Here is a 16,806-nt window from a genome sequence, read left to right on the forward strand (position 1 = left end):
AGCAAATCTCGCCCAGTGATTGGTTGATCGGCATGTCCCACTATCCCATGGTTCCGCCAATCCGGCTCCCCCCGCATTTTGGCCGGCTGGTCGTGTTCTTCTTACCCCAAAGCCTCTCAAATACTTTCTCACCCTCTCGTTCTCTTGTTGGCAAGTAACTTGACAACACATTACCCCTCCCCCCTCAATACTAGCGATATGCGATCAACATGAATGGGACGAACACAGTCCCGACTCCCGTCGCACCGCGCTACCCCGCTCAAACATGCGTGCAGTGCCGATTACGAAAAGTAAGACCCAAATGACTTCCCAAGTTCCTTAAGGGTTACCTCCAATTTGGCCTTCGCGGGATCCAAATCGTGTGGTCCCCAGGTCTTCCTCTCCCCTTAAACGCAAAATGTTGATCATGAAAACTGAATTGCCGTGTAGGTTCGCTGCGACGGCAAATACAACACATGCTCGAATTGTGAGCGCCTGGGCTTTGAGTGCTCACTGTTAGCCTCGACTAGCGACCGATTGCCCGTAAGCATCAGTAATGCCCCACTGTCGAGACCTCCGCGGAGGCGGGCCAGAATTGCTTGTCGGTTATGCAAGTCGCAGAAGGTCAAGTGTTCGGCAACACTCCCAACGTGTTCGAAATGTAAGCAACGCGGCATCACCTGCGTCTATCCTACACCGAGACGGGTGACGCAAACCTCCGTCATGGGCCTGTCGGCTCGCGCACAACCTGCGGATGCGGAAAGAATTTTGGAGGTGCCTCCCCCGGAGAGCGAAGGGAGCTTGCTACCGCCAACGCCGGGCACGGATACGTCAGGGACAACTGTCCCTATTCACCAGGACACCTCTTTTCTATCTGCCGACAATCAAGAACCGCTTGACATGGGTTCGAAGTCAAACTGTCAATGTACAGATCGCCTAGGAATCTTCCCAGCCGCGTCTTCTCCTGCTATGGCCACAGATGTTGCCCACGCCTCTCCAGCTCAACCTGGTGGCAATATCAACCACCTCCTCATTGCACTTGTCGAATCTTTCTTCCACGAAGAATATCCTCTACCTTCATATTCCTTTCTGCATCCTGCATCCACCATAACGAAATGCCATGCGGGCACCCTCGACCCCTGTCTTTCGCTCGCCCTCGCTGGAGTCGCAACTCTACACATATCTATACGCTTACAGACCGGAAAAGGCGGCCACGACAACGGTGCTGTCCCCCAAAATGAAGATGACGCCACGACGCATTCTCTCGACTGCACATGTCACGGACTCGCACCAATACAAGTCGCCGAGCAGATCATATGGTCGAGTATCGAAAGCCCAACCATTGCAAGACTGCAGGCCCTCCTTCTTTGCATCAACCACTGTATGCATACGGGGCGTTTCCAAAGAGCATTTATGCTAGCTGCCATGGCGGCGCGTTTTGCTGCTGCTCTTCGACTCCACCGTGAACACCAAGGCCTAGATTTCGTGGCGCAAGAGACCCGAAGACGCATCGTGTGGAGTCTAAAGCTCGTCGAACGATACTTCAGCATCGGTCTTTCGGAGTTTGAACTGTGCCCTTTTGAAAGTATCTATATTCAGCTACCGTGCGTCGAGTCTGCGTACGATGCCGGATCAACCCAAGAGTCTACCCCCGAAAATCTCAACTCTTCATCGCCATTGGAAGACGATTACGGCGCCTATCAACTGTGCGTCAATCTGGAGTCATTGCGCCGAGACATTGTTAAGCTAGGTAGAGCCTTTGCACATTGCGAGCGCATCTCACCGCAGATCCCATCGTTGATTCGTTCATTCGAGCGCACACTCTTTGACATTGGCGCCAAGATGCCTCATGGCCCAGAGCTATCATTTGATCAGATCAACGCGTTGATCACGTCACGCTGGCTACCGAGACACATAGCTCTGCAATTAAGTTGGCATCAATGCCACTGCGACCTCTATCGACTGCTACTACGAGGCTACCCCGAGGCAGTACCTCGACCTGCTCTCGAAGTTCTTTCACGGCAGGGAACCAATGATCATGATGAGAATGGTTGCAACAATCTATTACTCCGCGCAGAGCGTCAGTGTTTACAGCACTCGAACGCCATCATCCTGACCCTGACCCTGTTGAATCAACAATCACCCCGCTTTTGTTTTCTAGAGTTTGACGCGACTATATGTGCATATCATGCTACGCGTCTGCTCTTTTTCATCTCTAGGTTTGGAAGAGACCCCACAACTCGACCATCCGAGGAGTTTGCAGCCAGTCGACTGGAGCTGTGCCTTGCAGCGCTGCGGAGATTCTTCCCCCAAAACAAGCTTGTAGGTCCCATCATTGCGGAGATGGAGAACAACAGGCACAAGTTGGCTACGTTGACTCCCCGCTCGGCGTCGCGAGTGCCAACATCCGAGATGAACGAAAAGCTGGCCGTCCATAGTCTGTTGCGACTAGCCAGGTTCTCGGAAAGAGACGATGCCGATGGCGGGACCAGTATCCTGTCAGCTGGTAGTTCAGCTACAACGCAAACCAGCAGCATCTTTCCCCAGACAGATTCTCCTGGAATCGCTGGGATGACGCCTCGCAAGACAGAAGGTGGCCATGACTCTGTGGCTTCATTTGACCCTCTGACCGGGCATAGACTGATCACAGCGGGTGACGGGTTGTCGGGACAGTCGATGATTGTCCAAGATCTAAGTGTCGATGCTTTGACAGAGGCGCTCATGACGGCACAGGATGGTGGAGCTCCACTGGGCGAGGACTGGGATTTCACCTCGTTCATGCCCTTGCAAGCTTGGGACATGCCAAATCCCTTCATTTCATGGCTTGACGTGTTGGATAATTCGTGTCCCCTGGAGTAGAGCAAAGTAAAATTCACTTCCTTTTCGGGAGCAGAGATCAGTCGGAGCACGAAATGACGAACTGCGATTTGGTGACCCGGTCTGGGTAATGGAGCCCTTGTTGCCCGAAATGTTTACGCCGGGAGTCGATTGAATGGTTCAACGGCGAGTCGACGACTGCGGCACTAGGCGAGGCATTATGCGAGGTTTCTGATTGATCTGTGAGTCCCAGTTACACGAAATCAATTTTTACATGTGGACAATTGACTCTTCCAGAGAGAGCTGAAACCATGGGGGGAGGTGGAGTATTTGCTCTGAATCCAGACCCTGCTCGGAAGGCAATGCTGCATGTGCATCGGCATATCTCCGCATATATTGGCCCAAAATGGTTAGTTGCATCGCGCAACTAAACCCTGTAGGAAAAGGTTTGACGGCCCTGAAAGGGGTATAGTCTAACATAAGGTTGAAATCTCCGTTTGTTGGTATCACCAGCTAGGTACTGTGTACACAGTTAAGTGGACAGTGTGTATGCTCCAAAGCAAAAGTCAATTGATTCATGTAGATAGATGTTGATGTGTACCAGGTCCGGTCCAAAATACCCCTGAATCCCGTACGCCGATACTCGGTGGTCTCAACGCCAGTGCCGCAGCTTAGCGCAAGGTCACCCAGCACAGGAATGTGATCTATCAGTCGCCAGCGGTAAGTTGCCGCTAGCTTGTTCTGACAAAAGGATATGTCCCGACACCGTTCAAAAACATAACATAGCCCTCTAGGATTCGACCATTCAATTTAAATATATTGAAATGTTACTTAACGTATAGCTAGTTAACTAGATTAGATGAGAATATATCAAAAATACGATAAAAGAACATCAAGTATCAATATGGTTAGGAGTTAACACAAGATTAGGATTAACTATTTAACTAACGTAATCGGTAAGCGAGCGCCGCATGTAAACGAGCGCCGCACCCCAAAAAACATCATATTAAATGCGATATTTTAAGTCGAATATCTCAACAACGACAAGAGCTCTTGCTTTTATTCTTGAATTACTAATTACTACGGATGTAATAAGCCATACGGTAAAATATAGGGCAATGAGATAATTATTTTATCCTGATACAGTAAAATACAACGATTTGGAGCGATGTACACTGCAGTTATATATTTTTGCATCACCAACCTCAAAATTTTCTTAGAGACTTTAAAAATAGGCTAGATATATCACAAAGAATATTAGATCACAGGAACACCCTACGATAAACATTTGTTGGCAGGATATCAAGTGGTAATTTGTCGCACTTAATAGGGTGTTTTGGGGTGCGGCGCTCGTTCCCATGCGGCGCTCGCTTACCGATTACGTTATGAATAGTTCTGAGCTTAGTAAGATTTTTTAGTTAACTAGCTACACAATAGTTGAGGAGAATCGTGTTATTCTCTCAGCTTACCCAAAGAGGCTTTAAGCACTTTGTATGTCGTGCGAGCAGCCAAATCCTGTTGGCCCCGGTACGAGCTCCCCAACATCTACGCAGAATACCACACGAAGATGAAAGCTTCCGTGATCGTCATCGCCGGCAGTCGGGGTTAAGTTGGTGGCGTTCGGCAGTCGGGCTCCGTGAGAGCTGTATGGATTGGTTTGGTTTAGGAGCAACTCCTTCTCCGCATTTCGGTTGATCCATTGACTCGCGATTCAAGTCGTTAAAAGACCGACGGTGGTCTCCCAACACATCATGTCAAAGGTCTCAAGGATACAAAGAATTCAAGAAAAAAGGAAAACTGAGATGCACTTGATTGGCTTACTATCCTCTTTTTAACCATCATGAAGAATTCATTGTTGCTTTATCTAGCCGCCTCGACGTCGGCTGCTGTTACACCTCGCGATCCTTCCACTTCGGAATCGACAGACTTTACTGCTCTGAGCCTTTTCTGGGACTATGGCAGATCGCCTCCAGTGTATCCTTCTCGTAAGTCAGAGCAGCTCCAGCACAAGAATATTGGGGCAACGGCTAACACTGGGTTTGTGTCATAGCCAAGGGAGTAGGGACCTCGGAGGGCTGGGCCGATGCCTACAAGGCAGCCGCCAGCATGGTTGCCAAGATGACCAACGAGGAAAAGGCTAACATCACGACGGGGGCAACGCACCCGAATAATGGTTGCGCTGGCTGGGCTCCCCCTGTTGAGCGAGTTGGCTTCCCTGGCATGTGTATGCAGGGATCGGGCTCTGGTCTCCGTCCTACGGAACTCGTCACGTCCTACGCTGCTCCAATCTCCATTGCGGCTTCTTGGAATGACGATTTGGCCTTCCGCACTGGTTTCCACCGCGGGCTTGAGTACGAGGCCAAGGGTGTGAACGTTGCTCTGGAGCCGGTCTGTGGACCCGTCGGACGCATCGCCGAGAACGGTCGCAACTGGGAAGGCTATGGCTCCGACCCCTACCTGGCCGGACAGATGAACTATCAGACCATCAAAGGGATTCAAAACAGAGGCACCGTGTCTGCTTGTGTCAAACACTTTATCGCGTACGAGCAAGAGACAAATCGGTTTCCAATCGGACACAACGAGTCTGTATCATCGAACGTCGATGACCAGACCATGCACGAGCTGTACCTTTGGCCTTTTATGGACGCTATGAAGGCCGAGTCTGGCAGTGTGATGTGCTCCTACAACCGCATCAACAACTCTTATGCCTGCCAGAATAGTAAGACCATGAACGGCCTGCTCAAGACGGAGCTAGGCTTTGAGGGTTTTGTCATATCGGATTGGGAAGCCCTGCACGCTGGCTACGAGGCAGCCGATGCCGGTCTCGATATGGTCATGCCCAGTAGCGGCGGCTTCTGGGGCACCAACCTGTCTCTGGCCGTCACAAACGGATCCTTCTCCCAGGAGCGTCTCGACGACATGGCGACGCGTATCGTGGCCGTCTGGAACAAATTTGGCTCTATCCCGAACCCCGGCCACGGGGACCCGCCCACTGTTGACTGGTCGCTACCTCATAATCACACTAATGCCATGAGCCACGCCTCGCAAGACACTGTCTTCCAAGGAGCTCTTGAAGGACATGTGCTTGTTAAAAACGTCAACAACGCGCTGCCCTTGAAAAATCCCACGGTTCTGTCCCTCTACGGATACGATGCGATTCCTCCCGCTGTGGTTGATCCTGCTAGTGGCGTGAAGTGGCTATTCGGATACGAGAGCATTAACTCCAGCGAGACCGTGGCACAACTCTACATTAGCGGGTACTGGAGCAACGGGACAAACATCTGGCCTAACGGGCCCAGGGCAGGCTACGAGGGAACTCTCATTACTGGCGGAGGGTCTAGCACGTCAAACCCTCCATGGATTGTGTCTCCCTATGCTGCGTTTGCCCAACAGGCCCGCGAGGATCTCACCATGCTCTCGTGGAATTTCAAGGACCAGGACCCCGGCGTCATGGGTGGCAGCGATGCGTGCATCGTCTTCATCAATGAGTTCGCTTCTGAGGGCTTCGACCGCAGTGGGCTGGCAGATCCTTGGTCTGACGAGCTTGTCCGCAATGTCGCCAGCAAGTGCGACAACACGATGGTTGTGATTCATAACGCAGGCATTCGAGTCGTCGATGCATGGATTGATCATCCCAACATCACCGCTGTCATTTTGGCTCACTTGCCTGGTCAGGAAGCGGGCAAAACCTTGGTAGACCTCATGTATGGCAAGACTTCACCGTCTGGAAGACTACCGTACACCATTCCTAAAAAGGAGTCTGATTTCGGCCATCTGCTCGAGCCCACCCATGCCGACGGTAGCAGCCAATATCACACTCAAGGTAGGTTCATCAAAACGTCTTCACAGTAATGCTAAAGGGAACAAAAAGCCACTAAAACACAGTCTTCTTAGCCAACTTTACCGAAGGTGTTTACATTGACTACAAGCACTTCATCAAGAACAACATCGCCCCACGCTACGAGTTTGGATATGGTCTCACCTATTCCAGCTTCACCTATAGTAACATGGAGATCACCCATCGTGACGATATCGTCCCATCCTTTGTGGACGCCTACAAGGGCACGGTGGAGACGGCAAACTCTAAAGACAATGCCACAAGCGATGATACCACCGGCGAGCGTCTACCATGGGGTGGCGCTGCTCCCCTCTGGGACAACGTCGCCGAGGTCACCATGGAGGTCGCCAACGTCGGGGAAATGGCAGCGGCCGAAGTCGTCCAGCTGTACGTTGGTATTCCAGGAGCTCCGGAGAAGCAGCTTCGCGGCTACAAGAAGAAGATGCTAGATGTAGGTCAAAAGGTGCAGCTCCAGTTCCAGCTCACGCGCAGAGATCTTAGTGTGTGGAACTCAAAGAAGCAGGGCTGGGATCTTCAGAGGGGAACCTACAAGATTTACTTGGGTAGGAGTGTTTTGGACATTCCTCTGGAGGGTCGGCTGGAGGTGAGATAGAGTTCAGGAAACATGGGTTTCGGTATAGCCGTCCTGGAGGTCAAAATACGAAGCAGATATCTTGATCATATGTGGCACGCCGTTCCTCCCTCGGCATTACAATAATGAAACCTTGTCTCCCCTCCGTGCGGTTCGGTAATGGTAGTGAAACCGTATGCATTCCAGTTGTATGTGTGAAGATAGTACAAAAACGAATCTTGAGGAGATTCAACCAAAGACCCAAGACGGGGGACGGGGGGTCTTTCCATATTTCCCAAGGTCGGCCGTAGCCATAATCAGCCCAATGGCCTTGGATCTCAGCCCTTGGGAGCCCTCACACCAGAGCGGGGATAAACAAAGCGTTGAGATGATCCCGAAATGTGGGGATCTCGTCAGGGTAAAAAGATCCCTGAGCCTATAGTTATCTGTCAGGATGAGGAATCGATGTATTTGCTAGTACTGAAGATGTCCAAACAGAATAAGATGATTGATTGAAGGTTATTGAGATCGGTTGAGCGATCTCAGGGGTCTTTATATTTGAACTATGGCGTGTTATGACACCATACTAGGTGGAAATTGGGTGAACTATGAATAAGCCAATCCCGAAGGGTCCTAGTGGTATTTGACCACCCCCTCAGTTTGTCACACCCCCTCAGCGTTCGCACAATCTCCAGAAATCCTCTGCTAATCGAGCAGGTTTCCGATATCCTCCATGCCCATCAATTGAACGAATTCTGCGTGCTTTTGACGCGGCAGTAGCTTGGTGAGCCCAAATCCGCAGCCATATCCTTTGTTTCGCTCCATCTGATGAGAATTCTGCCTGCCTGGACCTCCTGACGGAGCCAGTGGTTGTGTACATCAACGTGACGTAGCTTCTGCGCAGCTGAGGAGCTTCCTTAGTGAGAAGCCGGATCGTCTGCTGGTTATCACATCTGATAGCAAGCTCGTGCTTTGGATCAAAGCGAATAGATTCAAAGAGACGTTTCCACATGCTCATATTCCTTGCAGCCTCAGAGATCGCCAGTAGCTCCGCTTCGGTAGTACTGGTAGTCACTGTACGCTGTTTGCCAGCTCTCCAGTCAACTGGTCCTCCGAAAATGGTGCATATATATCCCTCCGAGCTCTTCCGGTCAGGGTTATCAGCGAACGAGGCATCACTAAAGAGAGTGACGGCTTCGTTGTCCTCAGATCGGCGTGGCCGGTAGGTAAGGGCAAGAAAACGAGTGTGGCATAGGTAGGATATCATACGGTTGATCGCTTCGAGATGCTCCGGTCCCGGGTTCGTGAGGAATTGAGCTAACGCGGAAGTTGCTTTGGCTGCATCTGGCCGTGTGATGGTAGTGGCATACTGAGTGGAGCCTACCTTTTCCTGGTACTCATGAATCCGTTCCTTTGTGGCCTGCCCAGCGTACGGCTTCAATGTAGCTGGTGGTAAGGGTGTATCGAAGCGGCGATAGGTGGTAAGGTGATATCTGCCGGCCATAGAGGAGATGTATGAGTCTTGACATAGCCAGAGGGCTATCTGTTGTCTGTCACGGACGATACGAATCCCTAGTAACCATTCAGCTTCGCCTACGTCTCTCAATTCCCATGTTATGTTGAGTTTCTCTCTGATGTCAGCCGTGCGCTGGCGCTGAGATGGGTGATTGACAATGATTATATCATCCACATAGAAGAATATGATAATGCCGTCCGATGCGAAGAGACAAAGATCTTCTTGAACGACAGTGAGACCTAGCTGAGTCAAAGACCTTTGAGGCCTCGCACTGCCAGAGCCTCGGAGATTTCCGTAAGCCGTAGAGAGCTCTTAAGAGCTTCCAGCAATGTCCAGACTGTCTGAATCCCTCTGGCATCTCGGTTATCTCTGTGTCATCCAGTGAGCTATTGAGAAAGGCGTTGACGGCATCAAATTGGCGTGTTTCAAGATCAAATGCAGCGACTAGGGCGAGAACGGCGCGGGCCGTACAAGCAGCGAGGGTAGCTGAATATTTCTCTTCTGTAGAGAGCTTCTAGAGATCTCCTCGCACACAGATTCTCGCCTTCAGCTTCGCGAGATATCCATCGCTATCGAATTTATAGTTGAATACCCATTTCAACGGAAGCACCTGCACGCTGCGGTCATTTGGACGCTGTATGACATCCAAGGTGCCCTTTCGTTCGATAGTTTTTACCTCGAGGCCGGCGGCTGCTAGGAAACCTTCGTTGAACGGGTGATTTATTATCTCTCGCCAGTTCCGGAGTTCAGGGGGAAGATCGTCACGGTGAGGTCTCGTGTGTGAGTGAGATCCGTTGAGGCCAGTTGCAAAGGCTGCGAGTATACCCTCTTCAGCATCCTCGTCTGCTGAGATGGCTAAATTGCTGATATCTCTTGATCTTCGTTTACGTGAGCCTGACAGAATGTTCCGAGTCGAGATATCTCCCACGATGTCTCTAGGCGCAATGCGAGTCCCTTGTGTAGGTGTAGCGGCTGAGAGCTCTCTCTGAAGTTGTTCAGTGAGTTGATCTTGAGAAACACGAGTTAGTGGTTCCGGAAAGGCACCTGGGATTGATTCTGGTGGTATGCGATGCATTGAGGCCTGTATAGGCTGAATGGATGGCGTGGGTGACGGTGATATCATCTGTTGAGGCTCCACTAGCTTTGAAGTGGCTTATTTCTCTGGCTGAGGTATATCCAGACTTGGTCCAGAAATAACCTGGTCAGCATCCTCGTTGTTGTCGATAGCCCATGGCATGGATTCCAAGATATCGCTGACAGGCTCCTTCTCTACATCCAGTGGAACATAGCGTCATTGACATCGCTGAACGGCATTATTTAAATGTTGCTTGACTACAGTCAGTCTCAGATATCGCTATAGCAAAGACTATCTCTCCAATCTCCAATTGAGACCAATTACCAGCAATCAATCATGTCCAAACTCACACCGTTTTCGTGGTGACCAGAGAGCAAGGCGGCTCCGTGACCCGGACAATCCTTCAAGATGAAACTCTATCCAAGGATTTCAAGATTCGGGGCATCACCCCCGATACCTCCAAGCGAGTGGCTCAGGCTCTTGTGAAGCAGGGATTCGAGCTTTTCTCGGTAAGTGGGCAACTATCTCTCGAATAACATGTTCAAATGAAAACTAACACTCTCTCTAAGCTGACATGAACTCCAAAGACGCTCTGGTAAAAGCCATCCAAGGAAGTCACTCCGTCTTCCTCGTCACCACGCCCGCCTGGGATGTCGCAGGCTCTGACGCCGAGTTCGTGCGCGGCAAGAACGTCACCGAAGTTTCTAAGGAGACTGGAGTGCAACATCTCATTTCCTCGTCTCTGCTTGATGTCACCAAGAAATCTGGTGGTCGGCTGAAGCATGTACACCATTTTGCTTGGAAGATCCAGCCAAGAATCCAACATGCTTCCTGAGGACATCTGAAAAGAACTTGACAAGATCAACTTATTATGCATTTAGACGTTACCACTAGATCAAAAGCCAATCCGTTCTCAGCCCCGTGGCTGAGGGTTGGGATCAACTTCATTACAAGGAGCCAATGTAATGATATGCACATAGAATTTAGACAGATTAGACTATCTGTAATACTTTGCCTGTTACATTGCAGACTTGCGTGCCAAAATCTGTCTTCTAAGCTCTGCCTCTCTTTCTGCTAGGGACTGCAATTGCTGCAAACGCTCTTTTTCCTCCGCAATAAGCGCGACTTCGGCCTCAAGCTGTGATAGCGGCATATCAGCGCTTTCCAAAGATGTCGGCAACCGCTGCGTAATTTCCATAGAGCCCTCTTGGAGCCTTTGAGGAGATATACTGGTGTCGATAAAATCACCCAAAGAAATATGCAAACTGGATCCGCTCTCTTTAGTTTCAGTGGCTGACGTAGAACTGCTTGATATGTCTGCTTTTTGAGATATTCTTCCACCGACGAGTGGGTGGACTCGTTTGTCCATAGAGTCGCTTTGTATGAATGAGGAACCTGTCACGGGAGGAGGATATTCGATGACGGAATTACCACTTAATTCGTAAACAGTAGGACTTTGCATCCCGGCAGTCGGGGACTTTGATGGAACGACAGATTTGCCGCCAGACTCGTGAATAGTGTTGCTATCTGCTTCAGCAATGTGGGTTTGCGAAGCTGGCAATGACCTCACTGTATTTTTATTTTCACTGAGTTCCGGGGTATTACTACTGTTGTCGACCCAAGACGCAGAATTTCTTTCTTTGGTCCTTTGCTTACGCAGGTACCAGAAAACAAAAAGCCCGAGGATTATGGCAGCTACTGGAATTGCCACTCCGATCCCGGCCTTCGCTCCAGTCGAGAGACCAGAAGAGGCTGAGCCAGTCATAGCAGTAGTATGTGCACTTGCCGTGGAAGTAACTGATGTTGGTGACGATGTCGGTGAACCAGTCAGTGTCGCCGGTGTCGTTGTCGCTGGTGCCGGTATCGCTGTCGCTGATGCCAATGTTGGCTGGGCATTGGCGGTGCTAGCAGAATCGAAGTCGGCAGTGCTATAATCAGAGAAAAAGCTGCCATAATCGGAGTAACTGGCATCAAAGTTGAAAGCAGCTCGCCGATGCATTCCAGCAAACTGATTCATATATTCAGGTAGCTGAATATGTTCGCCAACCAGGTCGCAAAAGTCTAGGATTCGAGATGGCGCCCCTTCAAATCAATCAAGGTCAGTCACATAGGAGTAATGAATAGAAGAAGACGGTTACAAACAGCGTTGGTCTGGGTTTACAGGGCACGCGCTGATGCAGGCCTCAGCATCTGCACCTATTGCGAGATCTGCGATCGCTAAACATATGCAACTAAAATCTTGATATATGCAGCCGCGCTCCAAAGCTTGTGAATAGAAGCAATCAAACTGTCATTGTTGAGAGTCAGTGTTAATTCTCAAAACTTGGGTCGGCCTGGACCAGCGACAAGGAAATAGGATGCGACATACAGCACAGCGCGGAATTTCGGAGAGCCATCTCAGCTTCAAGTGGTCCTTTTCGTACTCCATAACTGGGCTTGGATTCAATGACTTTTCCTGTCTCAAATTTGCGCATAATTCGCATGCCAACAGCCAGATTTTTGAGGTACTGAGATCGATGAAATGAAACTCAGCCTCCTGGAAAAACGTGCACGTACTGAAGTAAGCTGAGCGAGTTCTGGTCACGTAAATTTCTTCATTACACTGGTACTTTTGCGAGCCAAGCTAATCTATTACGGCTAGGACTTACCACGGCCCGAGCTTGGTCTATCCAGACGGCGCTAAACGCTACGTTTATAAAACGAACAAGTTAGTTCGAAAGGCACTTGCATTAGCGGCATTGAGATCACCCCCACCACTTCCCTATTGTGTTTAGCGATACTTACTTCCTCCAAACAAATACGCCACGCCGCGTGATTTAATTGAGCTGGTCTGAGATTCCAATGTGACAGTGGCGTTCTCGTTTTTGGAGGGACATATTCCAACCATTTGCCAGTACGGGTGTGTCACGGCTAGTGTAGATTGATAGCTTCTTCGAATTGCTAAACTACTCCGTACTCTGTACTCGATCCATTATTGTTAGGGGTTGATCCTGTTTTATTTTGGGCCTAAAATAATCCGAGCAAACTAATTCGAGCATAGTACGTGACTGTTGGGATAAAAGCGATGCGGTTTGCCTAGCAAAGACATAAGGCTCGGGGTTTGCCCCAAGATGGAAGGGGTAAGATCACGAGCATGTTCAATGTCTAGACTCTATGAGCCGTACCTTAAAAGAGCGTGTGAGTAGATACTCGTACCTTGGCCCCATCCCATCTGTGACTGCGTGCAGATGCCAAGAGACAGTTCAGCTAAGACGGTCTGTGCACCGGCCCTAGAAGGCGAGAATCACCCACTCTCGCCCAGATTCGCACCCTGACTATTCCACACTCACCCTTTTCACTCCTGGTCGCGCGACGCTAAAGCGGCGGTCGCCTATTCTCATATTTGCCCCCCAATTGATACTCTTCATACACCTCTTTTCATCCCAAGTCTGTTACATACGACCATAGGGTGTGGAGAACAGGGATTCCCGTCCGCTCAGCCGTACTTAACCCACACGCCCAATGGCCAGGCTAGCCAATCGCCAGGTCTAGCCTAGTGGGGAAGTAGCTGATCGCCGCTTTTCCATCGCGCAACCCGGGTGAGAAGGGCGAGTGCGTAACGAGGAAGTGAGGCATTGGTGACACAAACACAAAGCACAACAAAGCACAAGGATGTACTACTATAGAGTGGTAGTGTAATGAGGAGATTATGACCTGGGAATGCTTTGTAATAGACTTTGGATGTAAACAAGCGCTAAACCTGGCAGGAACGCCCTCAGGGATTTGCAGGTGCGCACCAGGCCCAACCACGTCCAAGGTTCCTTCCAATGGCTGCCTCAGTATGCGGAATGAAGAGGGGAGAATATACAGATTATACTACTACTATTAGCAGTACGGATTTCATATCATCAGAGTAATCCGTATACCTAGGTGAGCAATGATAATTTGAGTATTGGTTGTACCGAGTGAGAAAATAATCAATAATTTTCAGAGGGCTGAGCCCATGGCTCGGGATCGGATGTGACTTCACTGTCGGTCTCCGAGCTCTGTTTGTTGCAAAACGAGATGCTTTCTGTACCCTTGACCCCTTCTCTAGGTCAATGATAATCCTGATCAAGTCCACCGCCTTTCTTATTGCCCGCGCGTGTCAGCACGTTCAGCGTTAAGCAGAACACTTCGCATTGCCAGCGCGACAAAGGACGAAAGGGCTTACATGTACCTTCAGTCCAAGTTCAGCTCCAGCTACTCCCCGGTGAAGCGGATGCGTTCTCCTTTTTCCGGGTCTTTACTCTCAAAACAGCCAAAAAAATGGCGATGGGACGCTAAGCTGACTTCGAATGCTCTTCACTTGCACAGTACCTTTCACCTCCCTCCCCGCGAGAGATGACTTCAAATCTAGCAGATATCCCGATCATTGTCCTCCTCCCTTTCTCGTCCTCTATCTACTCACAGCGACCACGACCTAGCAGTTCGCTCAGCCCTAGCGATGCTCAATATCGTGTCAATCATATTCGGCGTGCGAACATTTTAATAGATGGCGAGCGACATATCACCTGACATCTGGGACTTTGCGAAGAAGATCTGGCGTAACATTGAAGACGAAGGTTGCTTGCATCGAATGCCTGAAAGACTTTGGATCAAGCATAGGGATCTCGTCAAAAAGCAGTTAGGAGAGGCCGAGGGAACAGCAGCGTTAGATGTGTCAATCAATGAGCTAAAATCTCACGGACTCGAGCCTATGTGTGATCGAGGTAACTCCTACACCTCGTGGTTGAAACACTTATTTACCGTACTCCTCGTCATACTGACGCGAAGATGCAAAAGCGCCGGTGCATAATCCTCCGCCCACCGTTCCACGGGAACGAAATCGACCGAACCAAACAACACAGGAAGCTACCCCTAGCGCGAGTGTTCGGGATCGGAACCCCAGTTCAGGCTGAAAGCCCCAAGTCCTTAAGTCTGTCTTGGGTTGTCGGACGATAGCCTAGTGAGGGATCCTCAGCTTGAAGGGGTACGTAGTGCTGCGCGAAGCTTCTTATTTGATTTGCAAGATACTGCTAGTCTGATCAGTGATCCAAAAATCATCCCTGGGGGCCTTCGTTTTCCAATTTTGGTGGTTGAAGCAAAGGCTTCTGTCACTGGTAGCAACCTTTACCAGGCACAGAATCAGGCTGCGGTAGGCGGTTCAGCAGCTCTTCAGATCCTCCAAATTGTATGGGAGCTGAAAGATGTTCAAGACCCAGACCAGACATCACATAGACTTCTCTATCACTACAGATGGCCCAATTCACGAGCCACGCAGCCACGGTTGGCCATTTGAGTGAGTGAGTAAGGATACTTGGGAGTCTTTGCTGTACGGGTTTATCCGATTTGTGAAGTTAGAAAAAAATGAAGAAATACAGAGACAGATATTAGATAAGTACACATAGCATTTCTTGCATCCGACCTGTCAAAATTGGCAATTCCCTCTTTATGCCAGGACATTCGGTCATGGTTAATATATGTTCGTGCCCCCTTTTTTCCCCGCAAAATGCAATTGGATCTTAGCTCGTGGATTTAGTAGCCTTCCTAATTTCTTGTTCACACGATGTTATCTAGCTTGTACGATAGCAGGGTGAAGTCGGGGAACACCATTTCGATGCCCGAAGTGGTGTAGGCATGGGAATACATATCTCCGACAGTGGGGTGCTCTCGACTTCAAATCCCAATTTAGTCACCCGGGTACCCCCAGCATGTGATCTATTGAATATGGAGAGTTGTTTTCCACCCGGCCTTTGCAGAATACGTCAATTGTTTTACTTCATATCGGACTTTCTAAAACCTATCATTGATGAAGCGCTTGTCACGTCTCCTTAGGATACCCTTTCTCCGGCGCTGCCCGTTGCCAGCGCGGAGGTTTTCACCGGGTCCCCTTGTCAACAGATAGAGCCTATAATCGCTGAAAATATTTTACTCCGTGTTATTTTACTAGGCCCAAAGCAACTTAGTGCAGCCTCTAATGCGGCTCAAGAAGATTACCTTTGATCACATTAGTATGATGAAGAGTTGCGGTCTGCTGCACTAACAAGTCACAAATGGTGTACATCATCTGCGAATTCTGCGCTTTCGTGAGGTTCACGTGGGTGAGATAACTGTTGGTATCACCAGCTAGATACTGTGTACACAGTTAAGTGGACAGTGTGTATGCTCCAAAGCAAAAGTCAATTGATTCTGTTGATAGATCTTGATGTGTGTAGATGTGTGTAGATGTGTTCTCAGGTCAGGTCAGGTCAGGTCCCAAGATACCCCTTAATCCCATGCACGGACACTCGGCGCTCACAACACCGGAGCCGCAGCTCCGCGCAAGAATGCGTACACCAAGAAAGGGATGTTATGTCCCGACAATAACTGTCATATCAAAATATCGGGTTAAAATCTTGAAGGAGCCGCCAAAACGCATAACGAATGGCGGCATTAGACACGTCAAAGCCGAAATTTTTAGTGGAGCGTGGAGAAAGAGTCGTTAAAGGTTCTTATCAAAACATCGCATGCTTGCTCATTTGCAATTCAGAACACGAAAATCAGGAATGAGCCAATCATATTGTAGCATAACATTTATGTCACATAAATATGATATGATTAATGCGAAGAGTTACTAAACAATGGATCGTACTATACTCAGTAGAGACTGGCGCGTTTGAGAAATTAGGAGAATTATGGCAAATATGTATCTACATCGAAGCTTGAGAGACCAGGACGAAAAACAGGGGAAGGAGAAAAGGGGTAAGCACCATATCCAGATTTGCGACCGGGCATAATAAGCAAAAAGTCCAGAATGACAGGGATTAAGGACTCAGCTCGTTTCGTCTCGCCAATCGACATTTGGGACTCCACCAATCACAGAGGTCCTTGTCGACCCATCGAGGCGCCATGCTCAATGCTCTCATTCGTCGCGGCCAGAAACGGCCCCAAGCGATTATGACCTGTGCTGGGAAAACTGACAAGGGTTGAAGAATTTTTTTTGGATTCTGGCAATACCCAATAGAACGTTA

At 49.5% G+C, this 16,806-nt stretch overlaps 4 protein-coding genes across 4 annotated transcripts; 3 read left to right on the forward strand and 1 right to left on the reverse strand.

Moving 5' to 3' along the window:
* Positions 1-702: 702 nt before the first annotated feature.
* N7532_007851 (fungal specific transcription factor domain-containing protein) lies at positions 703-2,838 on the forward strand (the record flags this gene model as incomplete). Its single annotated transcript, XM_056620343.1, has 1 exon — positions 703-2,838. The coding sequence occupies one exon, from the start codon at positions 703-705 to the stop codon at positions 2,836-2,838; it is 2,136 nt and encodes a 711-aa protein (XP_056471149.1).
* A 1,798-nt stretch (positions 2,839-4,636) lies between these two features.
* Positions 4,637-7,247, forward strand: N7532_007852 (beta-glucosidase; the record flags this gene model as incomplete). The annotated part of the gene is made up of 3 exons (XM_056620344.1): positions 4,637-4,781; positions 4,847-6,619; positions 6,691-7,247. The coding sequence occupies 3 exons, from the start codon at positions 4,637-4,639 to the stop codon at positions 7,245-7,247; spliced, it is 2,475 nt and encodes an 824-aa protein (XP_056471150.1).
* A 3,123-nt stretch (positions 7,248-10,370) lies between these two features.
* N7532_007853 (NmrA family transcriptional regulator) lies at positions 10,371-10,631 on the forward strand (the record flags this gene model as incomplete). Its single annotated transcript, XM_056620345.1, has 1 exon — positions 10,371-10,631. One exon carries the CDS (start codon positions 10,371-10,373, stop codon positions 10,629-10,631), a length of 261 nt encoding a protein of 86 aa, XP_056471151.1.
* Positions 10,632-10,814: 183 nt separating this feature from the next.
* N7532_007854 (uncharacterized protein) lies at positions 10,815-11,795 on the reverse strand (the record flags this gene model as incomplete). The annotated part of the gene is made up of 1 exon (XM_056620346.1): positions 10,815-11,795. One exon carries the CDS (start codon positions 11,793-11,795, stop codon positions 10,815-10,817), a length of 981 nt encoding a protein of 326 aa, XP_056471152.1.
* Between the last annotated feature and the right edge of the window lie 5,011 nt (positions 11,796-16,806).

This window comes from Penicillium argentinense (genome assembly GCF_028826775.1).
Source record: "Penicillium argentinense strain IBT 30761 chromosome Unknown utg000009l_segment0_segment0, whole genome shotgun sequence".
In the NCBI taxonomy this organism is placed as follows: Eukaryota; Fungi; Ascomycota; class Eurotiomycetes; order Eurotiales; family Aspergillaceae; genus Penicillium; species Penicillium argentinense.